General features: G+C 41.1%; 1 protein-coding gene across 1 annotated transcript; it reads right to left on the reverse strand.

The window, feature by feature from the left end:
• Positions 1–891: 891 nt before the first annotated feature.
• On the reverse strand, positions 892–9,693 carry TRIML2 (tripartite motif family like 2). Its single transcript, XM_061134781.1, has 7 exons — positions 9,604–9,693; positions 9,255–9,350; positions 7,367–7,558; positions 5,868–6,008; positions 4,523–4,545; positions 4,253–4,353; positions 892–1,472 (listed from the first exon to the last, which is right to left on the reverse strand). The coding sequence occupies exons 1-7, from the start codon at positions 9,691–9,693 to the stop codon at positions 892–894; spliced, it is 1,224 nt and encodes a 407-aa protein (XP_060990764.1).
• Between the last annotated feature and the right edge of the window lie 9,797 nt (positions 9,694–19,490).

A 19,490-nucleotide genomic window follows, 5' to 3' on the forward strand; every position in this document is an offset into this window, starting at 1 on the left:
ACAGCTGCTTTGCAGAGCAACACTTCAGCCAAGATCACCTTTGAGCCTCAGTTTCTACATTCAAGTAATAAGGATTAATACACACTTACAGGCTGTTAAAAATATGGAGATCCAGCATGATAAACCTTTCACTAAAAGTCCCTCTAATAAATATTTCATTGTCTTCTTAGCATTGTACGAAGCCCCAAGCAAGGCTACAGAAAAAAATTTTCAGTGGGTGATCAAATAGAGAAAGACGAAGGCAAACACAAAACACCACTACAAAGCAGCAAACCGTCTAATTTCTTTTAAGAAATTTAATTTTCTTATAAGAAAGAAATAGAATACTTGAAACAACTTGGAAATACTCACATTTTCTGCAATACCTCCTCCCCACCGAGATAATGTATCCGGGGAAATTAAGTTGTCCTCCATGTGGAATGATGATAGAACTCTTTGACAGCATCAGGAATAGGATGTCTCCATTCCACATGTCAGTTTGGTGACATTCTCAAATCTAGTCCTGATTATACCCAATTCTGTTTTCAGAAATCTCAAGAGTCCTTAACCCTGTCTTAAGTATCCCAGACTATTTTCTCCTCTAATTTCCCAATCTTATGCTGCATAGGCACTTGCTGTTCTAATTAGCATGGGGTCCTTTAGTTATTATCATTCACGATTCAGCTTAAATGCAACCACTTCCACGAAAAGGGTGTTGAAAGCCATGCTGTGCCTTCGTGCTAAGCTGCTTTAGTCGTGTCCAACTCTTGTGAGCCTACGGGCTGCATGAATGCAAAAGCTCTGGGGTGTTCAACTGGGTTCCAACTCAAGTGCTAAAAATCTTCTACTGGCTTACTTTGTAAAATTATTTATACAAAGTCATGCTTGTAACATTCTGGGCTCTCGTGGTTATTAGATTTCACACCTTGAAGAGGACTGAGGGCCAATAGTATCATTACAAGGAGAAACGTGAGGGAGGCAGATAGTCGGAGAGTCTGAATTCACGCCTCCACTGGAGATACTGAGAGAAAATATAGGCCTGAGAGCTCCCTGGAAGGCGAGATAAGAGAAATTATAGATGAGGGAGCCCTTTGCGGCATCATAGAACGATATCTGCTCATACTCATAGTCCAGGAAAACTCCAACTCTGTGCACTCGCTCTCTGAAGGAGACCCTTTTGAAAGGGGGAAAAGCCCAGAAGGTGTGATCAGTTCCCATGAGAGATCCTGTGAGTAAGACCTTATTTCCGGAACTGTTTCTGACGGCGGAGCTCCTATACACGCCCAGCTGCCACTGCGCCGCCTTGCCCACGTCCACCTCCCAGTAGTGCCGCCCTGAGGTGAAGCTCTGCACACCCAACACGGTGGCGCTGAAATCAAATCTCTCAGGGTGACCGGGTACACCACGCTGCACGTTTCCAAGTCTCACACTCCTTAGATCCTCGGACAAGACCAGATAGGGATGAGCTGTTTTAGGGTCGAAAGTTATAGGTCCTGCAGGGAGAAGGAAATTTAGTTACCCGAGGGGTTCGTCAGTGCCAGTGACTCATGACTTCTAACATCAGGGGCTTCCTAATGAGACGGCACCAGTCTCAGCCACAGATATTGGAGAGGCAATCTAAGAAAGTCCAGATGAAGGGACCTCAAACCAGAAAGGAATTCTGCCAGGCCATAAGAATGACCTGACACCCAGTCGTAGCCCAGTATCACCTGGGACCCAACTCTGAACTCCCTAAAGATCTTCCCCAAGCCTGGAACCAACAGAAGTACTGGAGTCTCCCATAGAGCAGTTGATTCATGACTCTGGCCTGTGACTGAACTTCCCTCCTTATTTTAAATATTACCAGGGCACAGCAGAGACATCTAGAAACTGTTGCCTACAGGCCCCTAACATTGAGTAAATCAAAAGTGAATATATTAGAGGCCTGAAAACTTGTGAGAATCCTCCAGAAAAATCAAGCTGAAGTCAAGAAGGCTCACTGTGATTTCTCATACTTGAATGAAAGTGGTAGGTGTCTTCACATCTCTAACTGGTCCTTCTCATCTCCTTCTGTTCAGCCTCTAAATATTGTGACTTCTCAGAGGTCGGCCCTCGATCTTCCTTTTCACTCCCTGTATATTCTTTTACCCTAAGTGACTTCATTTAGCCTCAGTTTTAAACATCTTCTATATGCTCATGAGATGGTTGGATGGCATCAGTGACTCGATAGACATGAGTCTAAGCAAGCTCCATGAGTTGGTGATGGACAGGGAGGCCTGGCGTGCTGCAGTCCATGCAGTCACCAAGAGTCAGAGTGACTAAACTAAACTGATATGTTCATGACTTACCCCTCTAAAAAGAAGACAAATACCAGCTGGACAAAACACAGGAATTTCAAACATTCTCCATCCAAAATGGAAATCCAAACCTATCCTTTCCCAGTTTCTACCTTTTAGTGGAACACATCACTTATAGTTGGTCAAGCCATAAAACTGTAGCAGTCATTGATTTCTTTCTTTAGCATCTAATCCACTAGAAACTTTTATGGGCAAGTGAAGATGAATCTCTGGACCTAATTCATATCAGTATTAAAGTGGTCTTAAAAACCAGAAGCCTTGAATTTTAAATTTCAGCTTGTCCCAAGATCCTAGGATTTTCAGAAGACCGGCAGAAATAAATGCAAATTGTCTCTAGAAGAATGTACACCTTTTATTCCTATCCGAAAAGAACTTCTAAAAATCACATCTAAGGAAAAAAGGAAAGCTCACTATTAAAAAAAAAAATCATTAACCACACACTCAAATTGAGACAAGCAGAAAAAAATCTGAAGAACTTTACATACTGGAATTGCCAGGCATAAACTCTACAATAAATTTTCCTTCTATGTTTAAAGAAAAAGAAATCTACTCCTATAGAATACAGGAAACTAAAAAAAGCAAGACTAAGTGGGTTTGACAAAGAACTAAATAAGATTACCTAGAAATAAAATGTATTAAAATGCTAATGGATGATTACAAGGAAAGAAAGCTACAGAAAATATGCATTAACATAAATGCAAAAATTATTTTAAAAACATTAGTACATACACTTTGGCAATATATAAAATGGATAAAACATTATTACCAAGAGTTTATCCTGGGAATGCAAAGTTGGCTCAACATATGAAGCAAACATAATTCACAATAATGAAGAAAAAATGTATATTTTGGTAGATATAGACAAAAACATCTCTTAAGTTCAACATCTGTTCATGATATGAAATTTTACTGAATCAAGAATAGATGGGGAACTTCCTCAACATGACAAAAGGCAACTGTGGAAAAACCTACAGCTAACATTAAAGGTCAAAGACAATGCTTTCTCCCTAAGATCAAGAAAAAGATTCTCACCACTCCTATTCACCATTACACTGAAGGTCCTAGTAAGTGCAATAAGTAAGAAAAATACAGAAAAGGCTTACAGAGTAGAAAGGAAGAAATAAACTGATATTTAATTTCATTAATAGAACTAAAAAACACTTAGGTATCTGTCTAATTAAATATGTACAATATTAGCTGAAAACTATATTACACTGCTGAGAGAAACCAAAGGTGACCTAAATAAATGGAGATATATCACCTTATCCCCAGACTGTTTTACGGACTCAGTGTAACACCAACCAAAATTCTAGAAGGCTTTTTGTAGAAGTCAACAAGCTCGTTTTAAAATTTATGCAGAGAAAGATCTAGAGTGGCCTAAATTATTTCTAAAGAAAAAATCTGGAGAACTCACTGTGCCCAATTTTAAGACTTCTATAGAATAATCAGTCAAGCCAGTATGATATTACCGAAAGGATAAATAACGATCAATGAACCTATTAGACTCGAAACAGGTCTATTCATTTTCAAGTGATTTTCAACAAATGATGTCAAGGGATTTTCAACAAATGATGTTACAACAACTAAATACACATATATACAAAAAAGGAGGAGAGTTGTACCATATCCTGAATAGTATATAAAGATTAAATGAATAATAAACCTAAGAGCTAAAACTAAAACTGTAAAACTTCTAGAAGGAAATCTTTGTTGCGGTAAATTTCTTAGGCCACAAAAAGCACAAACCATAGGAAAGAAAATGATAAACTGAACTTCAAAATCTAAAACTTCTGCTCTTCAAAAGATACTACTAGGTCAATGAAAATACAAACCATGGGAGAAATATCTGCAAATACAGAGTGTCTTTAAATCCTTCAGCTATCCGGAATTTATACAAATATAAAGTGTCCTGTGATTATGGACATGTGTCAACTTACTTTGCAGCACTTTGAGCATTTTGCTCATTCCTGTTATTTGGCACACACTCAGGTCTGTGATTTGGGCGGGCTGAAGAAACTGATGCAGTAGTGACTCACTCCTGTTAGAGAAATGATGATCTTAATTATCTATGCAGACTCCAGGCTCCTCCATCCATAGACGGTTATCATTGCATGGCCTTGCTACCCGCATCCCAACACCTCCACCCTTGTGTGCCCACATATCAGACTGTGAACCTGACCCAAATGTTTCCAAAATGATTAACTTACCTTTCCAAAGCATATTTTGCATTCTGTAGGATGAAAAAAGAGGAAAAAAATTACTAGGGGGTATTTGAGCCAAGCCTTTTGTGACTTGTGCTCATGAAAATATTTTCTCTCATAATAACAAAACTCAATTTCCAAGTAATTTCTTCAGCCTCATGGTGCTAATTCTCAGATATCAAATTTCAACACTGAACAGGAAATCAGAAAAATGCTTGAAATCACTGTTATATTCCCAAGGGAAATAATTCTCTCTACTTCACATAGAGGATGCTCCTCTTTCTAATTCTGCCCATCTACCTGATTTCTATACTGGGCAGGGGGGGGGAGGGCAGGAACTTAGCCTGCTATGCTGGGGGTGGTGGCTGGAACCAGGTCAGGAACTGAACATAACTAGGTCACACTTGTCTGCGCTATCTGGAATGAGGCTTGGCTCTAAGACAGAACCTAACTGTTTATGCCCAGGTGCATCTGGATAGTCTTTAAAATATAAAAATGTACTTATTGAAAATGGTAATCATGTTGTGCTATGCTGTGCTTCGTTGCTCAGTCCTGTCCGACTGTTTGCAACCCCACAGACTGTAGCCCGCCAGGCTCCTCTGTCTACAGGATTCTCTAGGCAAGAATACTGGAGTGGGTTGCCATGCCCTCCTCCAGGCGAGCTTCCCAACCCAGGGATCAAACCCAGATCTCCTGCATTGTAGGCAGATTCTTTACCATCTGAACCACCAGGGAAGTCCCAAGGCATGCTCTTGAACAAAATTTAAAATATACAATACTGGGAGTGCCCTGGCAGTCACTGGACTCTGCGTGTGTGTGTGTGTGTGTGTGTGTGTGTGTGTGTGCACGCGCACACACGCGCTGAGTCGGAATACCCTGGACTCTGCATTCTCACTGCTAGTGTGTGTGTATGTGTGTGTGTGTGTGTGTGTGTGCATGTGCGCACAAACTGAGTCGTGACCAACTCTTTGTGACCCTCTGGAGTGTACTCACTAGGCTACCCTGTCTATGGGATTTCCCAAGCAAGAATACTGGAGAGGGTTGCCATTTCTTCCTCCAGGGGATCTTCCCAAGCCAGGGCTGGAATCTGCACTGCAGGCAGATTCTTTACTGCTGAGTCACTGGGGAAGCCCACTTACCCTATTAAAGGGCATGTCAATTCAAACTTAACTATTGATCAGTGAAGCAGCTCTGTACATATTATGATTTTAGGATGAGTCAGAATGCTTTTGATAGTCTTCAAGTATGCCTGAAGATCACTGCGTACTGTATTCTAGCACTGACTCCTAATGAGTACTATCCATGTCTCAATTCTCAAATACTGTAGTGAAGGTTATTTCCAGAATCTTACCTGGAGCAACACTGAGGAGGGCTGCCTACACTTCTCCTCGAGCTCCACAGTGATCTGCTGGAGGCTGCAGATCTGTTCAGAAAGCCTGACTTCACTCTCCTTTAGTTTCTTCATGTTCTCTCTCCCCAGAAGGTTCAGTCTCTGCAAAGCATCTCTTTATTACTGTTCAACAACTGGCACTTTCTCTTACTCGCTAATTCAACCATCTCTTTAAAAACCCACTTTATCGCCTGCCAACCCACAAACAGATGTAATTACGTAAGGCCAAGATATTCTTCTTGTCAAGCAAGACACCTCAATAGACCCATGATTCTCTGACATACTGTATCTATGTTGATGTGGACTGTATCCTCCTACTTAATCAGTTCACAACCTGGACCTAAAACAGGTCACTTTTTTTTTTTTTTTTTGGCTATTCAGTTTTGTTCAGGAAGTTTCTTATTTCCTTCATTAAAACTAAGACTTACTATAATTAAAAATTAAATTCAACCAATAATAAAATACGTAATCAAACCACTGATACCAGGTTCCTTCCTACCCTTGTAAAGATGCTCCATCTAGGCACGTATGAGAATGTTCATGCTATTTTTTTCTTAACACAAGTGATGTCATATTCCACTGCTGATCTGCAACTTGCTTTTTTTCTTAATAGATATATGCTCTTGAAGAGCATTCCTTATCCATACATATAGAGCCATGTTATCTTTTCTAAACGCTAAAGAGCATTCCATTGTATGTCTATACAATGCATTTCATGAGTATAATATTGATGGATACAGGTCGAATCCACTCTCTTGCTATCAACAAATGTTGAAGTAATAACAACACCTAAACTTACATTTATATTACACAATAATGTACACATGTACAAACACTATTTAAAGAGTTTCATGTAGATTATCACACAATATTATGAACTCAAGGCCATTATCCTTTTACATCTAAGGAAACTAAGTCAGAGCTTAAGCAGAATGTCTAAGGCCACCTATTGTCATTCAGTCGCTCATTTGTGTCCAACATTTTGTGACCCATGGACTGTAGCCTACCAGACTCCTCTGTCTGTGGGATTTCCCAGGTAGGAACACTGGAGTGCATTGCCATTTCCTCCTCCAGAGGATCTTTCCAGACCAGGGACCAAACTTGTGTCTCCTGCATTGAAGGCGAATTCTTTACGACTGAGCCACCAGGGAAAGTGGCCAACTAGACTAGTAAATTAGAGAACCCAGTTAGGAATCATATCAGTTTGGCTTCAAAGACTATCTCCAAGTCATGTCTCTATACTGACATCATTTTACAACATCCCTTATGAATGTGTCTTTTTATATGCATGCAAATGTATCTGCAAAACAAATTATCAGGAATAGAACTGTGGGGTGACTATATATATATACACACACACATCATTTTAATAAAAGCATAGTTGTCAGTGGTTGTGCTATTTTATCTCTTCTTTCTTTCATTTCCCAAATATTGTGAGGACGTCACATTGCATATCTCACCTGTAGTGTTTCCTGGAACTTCTCCTTTAGCTTTGAGGAAAATTCCATCAGTTGGTTCTGACTGGTTTGTCTCAAATCCAGGTTGACTCTGCCTTGCAGGCTTCGCAAGTTCATCCTAATTTCTTCAGTCATCAACCGGATCCTTATGCTATACTCAGACTCAATCATTTCTTTAAAATTCTGCTCCTCTTTCTTCATCATAGACACAGAAATGACAGATTTCAGGTTAAATACTACAGATAATTATTTATGGTCCCTTTCCATCTATAATTCTAATACAAATCCAAGGAAATATAAAGTACTGGGGAGGAAATAATAGGCATAGATACAAAGGACAAAGGGAATTTCAGGGTCAACATCAGCCAAGATAGCAACACAATTTTAGAACATGAAATGCAGACAGAGACATGTTCATTGACAGAAAACTGAGGAATCTACACAACTTCAACCAAACAGCAGGAGATCAGGAAAACTGGAAGGCAGGACCAACGGCTTTTGCTGATGCTTTGGATAGTGGATGAGAGGAAAAGAGGAATCAATGGGTGACCCCAAGGTTTTTAGATAAAGAACAGAGTTGCCAAAACATAAAATGGAAACTATGGATGGGACAGATTCTAGACATGGGGGGTATATCAGCAACTCAGTTTAGGATATGACGATTTTGATAAGTCATCCATCCAAGCAGAGATACTAGGCAAAAAGTTGGACACGAAAGCCCACTACTTGGAAAGTCTGAACTAGAGACATATATTGTGAGTAGTTGGCTTATTTAGGGACTAAATACAACTGTATTTAGGGACTTCCCTGGAGATCCAGTGGTTAGGACTCTGCATTCCCACTGAAGGGGCACAGGTTTGACCCCTGGTTAGGGAACTGATTCCACATGCAGCACGGTGCAGCCAAAACAACAACAACAAAATGACCATATTTAACATCATGACACTACTGAGTCAAGATTTATCAAGAACCTGACTATTCTCACCACTTCTACTACCCCTTCCATCAAAGTTCACCATCATCTGTCCCTAATTATTGCAAACAGTCCCCTTCAGGTCCCCCCCCCCCCCGACCTGTGATCTCACCCTCTTACAGTCTATATATTATTTTCAGCTTCTGTTCCCTTAATAGACTTTTACAAGATATTGACTATGGTTCCCTGTGCTTTAGAGTAGATCCTTGTTAACTTTCTATTTTATATATAGTACTGTGAATATGTTAGGGCTTCCTGGGTGGCTCAGCAGTAAAGAATCAGCCTGCAATCAGCCTGCAATCCTCCTGCAATGCATGTCAATCCCAAACTCCTAATTGACACGCCCCAAATAGAAATTCTTAAATTGACCTTTGAATGGCTTCAGGATTTACACTGCCACACCCAAAGTACAAAAGATGATCCCTCTCCTATGGCACTGTTAACTGCACTATCAGTCTTTTTTATATTTATAAATAAGGTATAAAAATGCCATCTCTCTAACAAATACAGTTAATTTGTATTTCTCTTAACATGAGCTTATGAACCAATTCAGTCTACTCAAAAGATTATCTGCTTTTGCTTTTCTGTGAGCTCTCAGGTCTTTGATCACTTCTCTATGGTTTCTAGTCCTTTGCTACTGACATTTTTTTTCTTGCAGTATCTTAGTTCCCTGAACAGGAATTGAACCCATGTCCCTTGAAGGGGAACTGTGTCCAATCTTAACCACTAGAGCTCCAGGGAAGTCCCCTGCTTACTAACTTTTAAGAGCTCTTTATACATGAAGAAATTAATACCTTTCCTAACTATGGATTTTAAGTAGCTTTTCCTGCTGTGCCATTGGTCTTATGATGCTGTTTATGTTATTTGCTAGCCAACATTATAGGTAATTTCCACCCAAGAATCAAGATAAGCACTGACCTGCATCATCACCATTCTTTCTTGTTCATCAGCCAGTATGATTTTAGCTGCCTCAAGTTTCTCCTTCAATGTGTCCAACATCTCCTGGAATAACTTCTGCAGAGAAATATATCACAGTAATTGCTTTACAACAGCTAGATTCCTAACCTTAGACAACTGAAAGGCCAATAGCCCTGACTACACATGGAAGGTCTACGTATGGTACTTATCTAGTATTCCGTTGACCAACATCAACTAAGGGAATGGACTTGAAGGATCAGAATACCTGTTCCCCAAACAAATACGGTAATTACTGAAAAGAGGAGTCAGCCAGAACGGCAGGGTGGTCTGGGATCCGTACGAAGCTTACCCTGTAATTCTCGGCCGCCTCTGGCACTTCATTCACCACCACGGGACTCCCATGCTCCTGGGGCGGGAGGCTCTGGTCACAAACCGCCATTCGGTCACCACAGCGGAACATCTGCGGTGGCTGCGGGCGTGTCTCACGGCGGACACCTCCTGGGATGTCTTGCTCTAACTGGGAGCGGGGCCTTTTGGACATCCTGGAAGGTGGCCCTCGCTGGAGACGATCAGGCTGTTTCTAAGGCAGAATACACCTCCCCGCACGCCGAACGGGAACCGAGTGCGGTGTTCTAGGGCAGACGCACTCGTCAGCCTCCATCGTCCGCAGTCAAGGGTCCTGGACTCTTTGGATCCAGCAAACCTGCAGCCACGAGCCTGAGGAACAAGATACGATGAATTATACCAGTGGTCGAGTTCTCCGAGAATTTCAAGTTATTGAAAATAATTAGCAAGTGACAAAATAGCAAAGTGCTTCCCAGTAAGTCATTTTTAAAAAAGAAGAAGAAAAATGGTGCTCAAAGGAAAGCTGTGGCAAAGAGCAGGAAAGGAGCTTCTGGGACTAAGAGCAGACAGAGCCTAGCCTCAGGCACTCAGGTCGCAAGCCGAAGGAATCCCTCACTCACCCAGTTGCTTGCAGAGATCCTGAAAGTGAAGGCCTCTTGGGGCGGCTCCTTAAACCAGACGGAGGGGAGGCAGAGTGTGGCCACGTTCCAAGAAGGCGCTCCCTTTCAGGTCTGGCTCTGAGGTGCGCATGCCTGAGAGGAGCGCGCTCGGGGCTCCACAAGTGCGCATGCGCCTGACTGAGGCGCCATTTTTGTGCCTGAAGGGTAAGGCGTGTCTCTCGAGAGACTTGGCTGTTGAAGGATGTTTGCTGAAAAAAAATAAAGAAAGAAAAGAAAGTGAAATCGCTCAGTTGTCTCCGACTCTTTGCGACCCCATGGACTGTAACCTACCAGGCTCCTCTGTCCATGGGATTCTCCAGACAAGAATACTGGAATGGGTTGTCATTTTCTTCTTCAGGGGATCGTCCCCTCCAGGAGAAGCACCCCCCCTCAGGGATCGAACCTGGGTGGCCCGCATTGCGGGCAGACGCTTTACCGTCTGAGCCACAAACTCTCAAATAAATAAACCTTTTCGAAAATACTGAAGGGAAATTGCACATATTTATACGTACATATGGAATTTGGCCGTGGTGCTAGTGGTAAAGAACCTGCACACCGATGCAGGAAATGTAAGAAACATCGGTTAGATCCCTGGGTCAGGAACATTCCCTGGAGAAGGCCATGGCAACCCACTCAAGTTATTCTTGCTTGGAGAATCCCGTGGACAGAGCAGCCTGGCGGCCTACAGTCCATGGGATCGCAGAGTCAGAAACAAACGAAGAAGCGCCTTAGCGCAGCACAGCACAAATGCACATATATGGGCTTCCGGGGTGGCTCAGTGGTAAACAATCCGTCTGCATTGCAGGAGACACAGGTCCCATCCCTAGGTGAGGAAGACCCCCCTAGAGAAGGAAATGGCAATCAGCTCCAGTATTCTTGTCTGGGAAAGTCCCTGGACAGAGGAACTTGGCAGAGGTAGGGGACTGAGCTACTAAACAACAAAGTATGTGCATAAATACATGTAGGTAATACATATATAAATATGCACATATGTGCATATATACAAATATATTTTAAGAAAACAGAACAAGTGATCTATAATTCGTGCATCGCCATTTCCAGACAATTCTGATAACGTTTGAGCAACAATTCCACCTTTTCACTAGATATATTTTAATTATATTCTTAAAATGTATTACCTACTGAATTTGGAAATCTTTCCCAATGAGGAATCGCCTTAGTTTCCTTGTCTAACCCCATCTGCAGCCATTGCCGATGACACTGTAACACCAGATATTAATTTCTCAAAATTCTCTAATTTACGTTTGCCCATTCTGTCTCATTAGCCAGCTATTTTTAACAACATCTCTTGCAAAGAATCAACTTGAAAGAAAGCAGGACTCGGAAACTTCCATTTCTGGATTCATTAGCTTCTTTTTGCCTCTCATGCTTGCAATTCCACCCAAACTTGACCATCTACTGTGGAGCCCTATACCAAGGTCACAGGTGTGAAGCCCTGTACCAAGATCACAGGATAAAAATCTTTGGAACTGACCAAGCCCCATAACAACTGTTGCCATGAGCCTCCAGATCTAAACCGGCCAGGTTCCTGACACCTAATGACACCATTCCAGTAGGAATTTTCTGTCTTGAGGCTATGGACATTGGCTGCAAGCCTGCCAAAGTGTTCGGCTCTCCCTTGAACCAACCCACTGTTCTAACACTGTTTTGTCTCTCTCTCTCTAATAAACTTTATTCTCTTCTCATTCTGCCTGATGTCTGGAAATTCTTTTCCAGCCCATACATGGACCATGACATCACCTAGGGCTTTCACTCTTTTTTAATTTTTAAGGTACGTGAAACAATAAAAATTCTGAAGCTGTTATTCTTATATATTCAATATATGAAGAAATTGTTGTTTTGCTAGGGTACATGCTAAAGCAGCAGACTTGATTTGCCTTTTCAGTGTTGACATTTGCACTGATAGTAGATAAAATTGCTGGTGTCCTACCATCAAGGAAGTAGCACCAAACAGGACCACAGGCATTTATTGTATTTTTAAAATCTTTACCTATTTGTAGACTCCCAGTTTAAAAAAAAAAAAAATTAAAAAACCTGTTTTACTTAAAAACATTCATATTTCTTGATGCTTGGTAAAATATTAAATCTCAACATTGAGCACAGAATTTAAGGACTTCCCTGTCAACCCTGTGGTTAAAACTGCACTTCAAATTCATTCGGGGAACACAAGTTCGATCCCTAGTCAGGGATCTATGATCTCACATGCTGAGCCATGCTGCTAAAAAAAAAAAAAAAAAAAGTATAGGATTTAGCATACCGGGTGACAGGATAGAAATGTGTAAAACATTTATGTTGCATATGGAAAAACAATGGTTGTCTCACAAAAATGCATTTTTTCTGATTGAGTTGCAAGCCATACTAGTGCTATTTTTTTTCATAGGTCATTTTTAGTAGAAAGAACGAGTGAGATAGACTGTGGTTATCCGCATGTAGTGATTTGGAAAGACATTTTCTCAAACACTGTCATCTCAAGGAAACTAAGTGTATTAGTTCCCAGTGATAAAATCTGAGCTTTTAAGCAAAAATGAGAGTTTTAGAAAACTCGTATCTCCTATTCTAAGCTTGACAGCTTCCCGATACTTGGTCTTTTCTGATGAAATTAGTAGAGATATTAACAACTGATTGTTTTTGCTATTGTAAAATTAAATGTGTCAACATTTGGAAAACCTGCAAATTCAGTGAACCAATTAAAAGATGCTTGCTCCTTGGAAGAAAAGGTATGACAAACCTAGCCAGTGTATTAAAAACCAGAGGCGTTACTTTGCCGACAAAGGTCTGTATAGTCAAAGCAATGGTTTTTCTAGCAGTCTTGTATGGATGTGAGAGTGAGTGCCGAAGAATTGATGCTTTTGAACTGTGGTGTTGGAGAAAACGCTTGAGAGTCCCTTGGACTGCAAGGAGATCAAACTAGTCAATCCTAAATGAAATCAGTCCTGAATAGTCACTGGAAGGACTGATGCTGAAGCTGAAGCTCCAATACTTTGGCCACCTGATGTGAAGAAATGACTGATGGAAAAGACCCTGATGCTGGGAAAGTTAGAAGGCAGGAGGAGAAGGGGACAACAGAGGATGAGATAGCTGAATGGCATCACCAAGTCAATGGACATGAGTTTGAGCAAAATCTCAGAGATGGTGAAGGACAGGGAAGCCTGGTGTGGTACAGTCCATGGGGTCACAAAGAGTCAGACACAACTGAGTGACTGAACAAGTTATTTTCTAAAAGCTCAATGCACGATGTTACAGGATTATGAAAGGGTAAAATGGATTCAAAGTGTAAAATCAGTGAACTTTAGTGTTACCGAGGACAGAGCATTCATTAATATGATTTAAAAACAAACAATTATCTGAAAAGGTATAGAATGATTTCCCCTTTTCCAACTATGTCCTAGTGTGAGGAGAGATTTTCTTCATGGACTCCAACTAAAATAATATTGCAATGGATAGAATGCTAGAATAGATATAAATCAAAAATTAAAGAGATACGCAAATTTTTAAAACCATGCCACTTGTCTTGAGGAACTGTTCAGAAAAGGTTCTTCATAAAAATGTTATGTTTATTTTTAATATTTCTGTGAACCATGTTTAAGCCTTTCAGCTGTTTTTTATTTTATTTTTTAAATATTTGTTTTTATTTATTTAACTTATTTAGCTGCACAGGGTCTTAGTTGCGGCACATGAAATCTTTTAGCTGTGGCATGTGGGATCTAGTTCCCCGACCAGGGATCGAACCTGGGCCCCCTGCATTGAGAGCTCATAGTCTTAGCCACTGGACCAGCAGGGAAGTCCCTCAGCTGTTTTTTACCTGACAGGTTTTTGGTCTTTATTTCTTAATTTTAAGATATACATTGAATAGACTATCCCCTTATTATACAAATTGCAAATATTTACCCTCTACTTATCATCTGGATTTGAATTTACTCCAGTTATTTTTTACTGGGTCCTTTCAAATCCTTGTAGCTTCTCTTGTCTTGCCTCCCTGAACATATCCTAGACTGAAAAACCAAAACAGAACACTGATCCATTACAAAAATGAAGGCATTTAGAAAGTCAGTGGTCACTCCTGGCTTTATCTTGAGCTCTCAGCAGTCAACATAGTCGGCCAGGAATGGTTCCCTCTCTTTGCAGTCAGGATCCTGTAAATGATTTAATTTGCCTGTTTCTCAGCATTCTTTTTTTTTTTTTCTTTTGGCTTTGAATCCTCTTGAACTTCTAAATTTTCACAGGCTTCAAGGGTCAGTGTTGGTCCCTTCTCTTCTAGTTCTAATATCTCCCTAGATAATCCACATTTACTTCCAAACGTTTGTTTAATCATCTACCTAGACCCGGCACTCCCAACTCATCTGCAATTCAATGTCTAATAAGCATCCCACATTAACATACCTGTAACACTTCTGGATTTTAATCAATAATGCCTTCTCTTCCCCCAACTCCCTGGTGGCTCAGATGTTAAAGAATTTGCCAGCAAATACACATATGTCCCTTTGATCCCTGGGTCAGGAAGATCCCCTGGAGGAGGAAATGGCAACCCATTCCAGTATTCTTGAGTCAGACCCCAAACTCACTTTAAAATTTCATTTGGAAGTACCACGTAAGCCACCATCAATTCCTCACCTCTATTAGTTCATACTCAATCCTGCCCTACTCCTGTCTCCAAATCCTCAGCACAACAGCCAGAATACTATCTTTTTGGAGGTAAGGGCTTTTTTTAAAAGCAACAATAACAACTTTTTATTTTATATTGAAATATAGCAGATTAACAATGTTGTGACAGTTTCAGATGGAGAGCAAAGAACTCAGTCACACATATACACGTATCCATTCACCCCCAAACTGCCATCCAGGTTGCCACATAACAATGAGCGGAGTTCCACATGCTATACAGTAAGCCCTTGTGGGTTATCCATTTTAAATATATCAATGTAGACATGTCCATCCCTAACTCCCTAACTATCCTTCACCCGATCCTCCCACCCTGGCAACCATGTTTGTTCTTTAAGTCTGTGAATTCAACAACCAGAATACTATATTAAAATCTTAATCAAGTTTCTGTTGTTTTTTTTTTAATTTGGCTGTGTGGCTTGTAGTTCTCCAACCAGGGCTTGAACTGGCATCCTCAGCAGTGGAAATCTCAGAGTCCTACCACTGGAGGGAATTCCCTCTAATCATATCTAATAACTTCCCAGGGCACTTAGGATAAAATCCAAAGGCTAACACAGTTCTAGATGATCTGGCCTCCTGCCCAGAGAATCCGATAGATAGAGAAGACTGGTGGGCTACAGTCCTTGGGGTCACTGAGCAACTAACACGTTCGCTTTTTCTTTCAGCCCTCTTTCCTCCCTACAGTTCTCAGCTCAAATATCACTTCCTCTGAGAGTCCTTTCTCAAACTAACCAGCTTGAAATATCTTCCCACTATTTATAATCATATTCTCTGTATCTATTTTATCTAACACTGAGTAAATTGTTTTTTTGAGTAAATATTTTAAATCAAACCAGCACAAAGAGAAATCAGTGAAGGACAGAGAATTGAGATTAAATATTTTTACAGAAGCCAAGTAAAAGCAAAGTAGGAGATCATGAGTACATTATCTGTGCACCAAATTCATACCTATTCTTGTTTTTCTTATTTTTATTTATCGCCCTGGATTTTTCACTTATCCTTTTATACCATTGCATTGTATATATGTTTTTAAAGCTTCCCTAAATACTAAAATCAAGCTTAGGTATTTAAAGAAAACCATGATTAAGGAAGCTTCCTTGGTGACTCAGAGGGTGAAGAATCCGTCTGCAATGTGGGAAGCCTCGGTTCGATCCCTGGGTTGGGAAGATCCCCTGGAGAAAGGAATGGTTACCCACGCCAGTATTCTTGTCTGGAGAAACCCCATGGACAGAGAAGCCTGGCGGGCTACAGTCCATGGGGTCCCAGAGAGTCCGACACGACTGAGTGACTGAGCACACACATAATTAAGGAAACTATCTTCAGAGAAAAGCTTCCCTTTCTTTGTAATCCTGAGTATTTCCTTTTGGGGAAAGAGAGAGAAAAATGGAAACCCAGGAGCTTTGATCTACTCAGCTACTCCCTCAGTCCCTCCCTCTCATCATCAGGTAGGAAACCTGTGACGTTTCACGTCCTATCCATAAAATAAATCTAGGCCAGCGGTTATCAAACTTCACTGAACACGAGAATCATCCCAGCTCATTCAAATAGATTTCTGGGCCCCACCCTAACAGTCTTCTTGGGGTAGATCTGAGGTGGAGCCCTAATTTGCATTTTAATGAGTTCCTAGAAAATGCCCCAAGAGTCAGGGACCTTCTTCAGGCATTTCAGTCTCTGTGGCTGGGTGAATATTTTATTCTTTGCTATACCTCCAGGGTGTTCCCTTGTGCCTCAGCTTGTAAATCATCTGCCTGCAATGCAGGAGACCGGGGTTCAATCAGAGGGTTGGGAAGATCCACTGGAGAAGGAAATGGCATCCCACTCCAGTATTCTTGCCTAGAGAATCCCATGGACAGAGGAGCCTGGTGGGCTACAGTTCATGGGGTCGCAAGAGTTGGACACGACTTAAGTAACTACACCACCATCAAGGTCTAATTAAGGGGCTACTATCTGGTAGGCACTACGTAAGTGTTTTTGTTGGTGGTTTATTTTTGTTCTTCATGAACATCACGTATATAGTGACAATTTCACAAGAAGAAATTCTTCTACAAGCTTTACCTGAGACTCATTCGGTTCTTTCCTTAGCCATCCCATTTTATCTTAAACCATTGAATAGTTTTATTAGAGAACAATGCCCGAGTTCATTGTTTGCTGAAAGAAGTGATCATTGCTTTATTTGTAGGTAGAAAAGAGAGAAATAGCTTCCTGACTAAGGAATGTGTTCTAGAATGGGAGGTCAGGGGTAATCTCAGATATCTCATAGTTGACCTCACTGGAGGGCTTCCCAAGGTGGAGCTAGAACCCGCCTGCCAATGCAGGAAACATAAGAGACTCCGGTTCAATCCCTAGGTTGGGAGGATCCCCTGGAGAAGGAAATGGCAACCCACTAGAGTATTCTTGCTTGGAGAATAACCCTGGACAGAGGAGCCTGCTGGTCTACAGTCCGTATATCTGTCTGAGCTTGCTAAGCCGCTCTATCTCGTCAGACTCTGCAACCCATGGACTAGTAGCCTACCAGGCTCTCAAAGAGCCAGACAGACTGAAGTGACTCATCATGACCTCAGCGGACGGAAAATCTGCACAACTCCCCAAGTTTTACAATTCTGTCTCTGGAAATTTTGTGTTTTTTAAATTTAATTTAAACATTTTCTATCAATCAGTGTGCTGCTGATCAAACATCAGTGCCTGGTTTTTTTGTTGTGGTAGTTTTAAAACTACTGGACAGGACAATGAAAAAATTCTTCTGCTTGCTATCTGATCTTCCAAAACCTAGTCCCACCCTATGGAATCTTAAGTATACATCCTTTCTCTTTATTTCAACCGACACTCCCCACCCAAACCCTCTTCTCCTTCAAATCAATCGCATTCTTTCCTGTGTATCCCTCTCTCCTCAGCCTCCATTTCTTTCCTTTTTCTACTCAGTCCTCATTTTTCTTTTAAAATTTGATGCAGTCAAATTATGTGAATATTTTATCAGTTATTTGGTCATTTGTTCTTATGGTCCTGAACTTTTATAATTTATATGATTTTTATTCTGAGAGAGGAAAACATAACCTTTGAATTAAAAGGTAAAACATCAAGCAAAATTCTCATGTCTTGGAGGCATATAAGGCCTATCTTAAGACTCTAAAAGAGAAAGTAAAGTTGCTCGGTCATGTCCAGCTCTTTGTGACCCCGAGGACTATAGGCTACCAGGCTCCCCCATCCATGGGATTTTCCAGGCAAGAATACTGAAGTGGGTTGCCATTTCATTCTCCAGGGGACCTTCCTGAGTCAGGGATCAAACTTGGGTCTCCCACATTTTAGGCAGATGCTTTACCATCTGAGCCACCAGGGAAGTCTAGACTCTAAGTGAATAGTAAATTATTCTGGAAGACCACATATTTTAACTAAGATAATTCTAGAAAGTGCTATGCAACACAATGTGTTAAGTTCTTTTTATATCTATATATTTCCCATGATCCTGTGAGAAACACTTTGTCAATACATTTTACAGCTGATAAATCTGATCAGTAAAGAATCAGCCTGGAGTGTAGGAGACCTGGTTTGATCCCTGGGTCGAAGATCCCCTGCAGAAGGAAATGGCAGTCCACTCCAGTATTCTTGCCTAGGAAATCACGTGGATAGAGGAGCCTGGGGTCATGAAGAGTCAAACACAGCTTAGAGACTAAACCACCACCACCACCACTTCCCACAATCCTGTGAGAAACATTTTATCAATGCATTTTATGGTTGATAAAGCTAATGATTTTGAGGTTGAGTAAGTGACCCAGAGCACTCAGTACAGAAAATTACAGATATTGGATTTGTATCACAACAAACTTCACAACATTTCCTTACTTCTAGTAACTAAAAATTTTTGCCAACTTATAAAAGAAAATGCCTCAAATTTAAATTAAAATTAATCACAAAGTACTTTCATAGGCCCCCGATAGTATAGTCAATATCTTTAAGTATTTCAATCATTTCACTTAAAAATCCACTGCCCCGGCCCCCACCCACCTTCCTAAGAGGCCCAGTGGTAAAGAAGCCACCTGCCGAAGCAGGACACTCTGGTTCGATCCCTGGTCTGGAAAGATCCACATGCTGCAGAGCAACTAAGCCCATGTGTCACAACTACTGAGCCAGTGCTCTGGAGCCCAGGAACCACAACTACTGAACCAGTTTGCCACAACTACGGAAACCCACATGACCTAGAACCCCTGCTCAGCGATGACAGAAGCCCCCACAATGAGAAGCCCTTGCACTGCAATTGGACAGTAGCCCCCACTCGCCACAACTAGATAAAAGCTTGTGCAGCGAAAAAGACCCAGCACAGCCATAAATACATAAAATTATTTTTTAAAAAATAAAAATCTCCCCTAAGCATTAAATTCTTGGGATAAATTAAGTTTATCAAAATAGTAAACCTGGGTTCAGTTCAGTCACTCAATTGTGTCCAACTCTTTGCGACCCCATAGACTGCAGCATGCCAGGCTTCCCTGTCCATCCCCAACTCCCAGAGCTTGTTCAAACTCATGTCCATGAAGTCGGTGACGCCAACCAACCATCTCAT

This window comes from Dama dama, chromosome 32 (assembly GCF_033118175.1).
Source record: "Dama dama isolate Ldn47 chromosome 32, ASM3311817v1, whole genome shotgun sequence".
NCBI classification, from domain to species: domain Eukaryota; kingdom Metazoa; phylum Chordata; class Mammalia; order Artiodactyla; family Cervidae; genus Dama; species Dama dama.

Excerpts from the sequence above, each read along its gene's own strand:
- TRIML2 (XM_061134781.1), bottom strand. The coding sequence starts at position 9,693 with ATGGCGGTTTGTGACCAGAGCCTCCCGCCCCAGGAGCATGGGAGTCCC. Across the intron at positions 9,351-9,603 it reads AGGCGGCCGAGAATTACAGG|AAGTTATTCCAGGAGATGTT; the intron begins GTAAGCTTCGTA and ends ATTTCTCTGCAG. Across the intron at positions 7,559-9,254 it reads AAAGAATGGTGATGATGCAG|AAAGAGGAGCAGAATTTTAA; the intron begins GTCAGTGCTTAT and ends TCTATGATGAAG.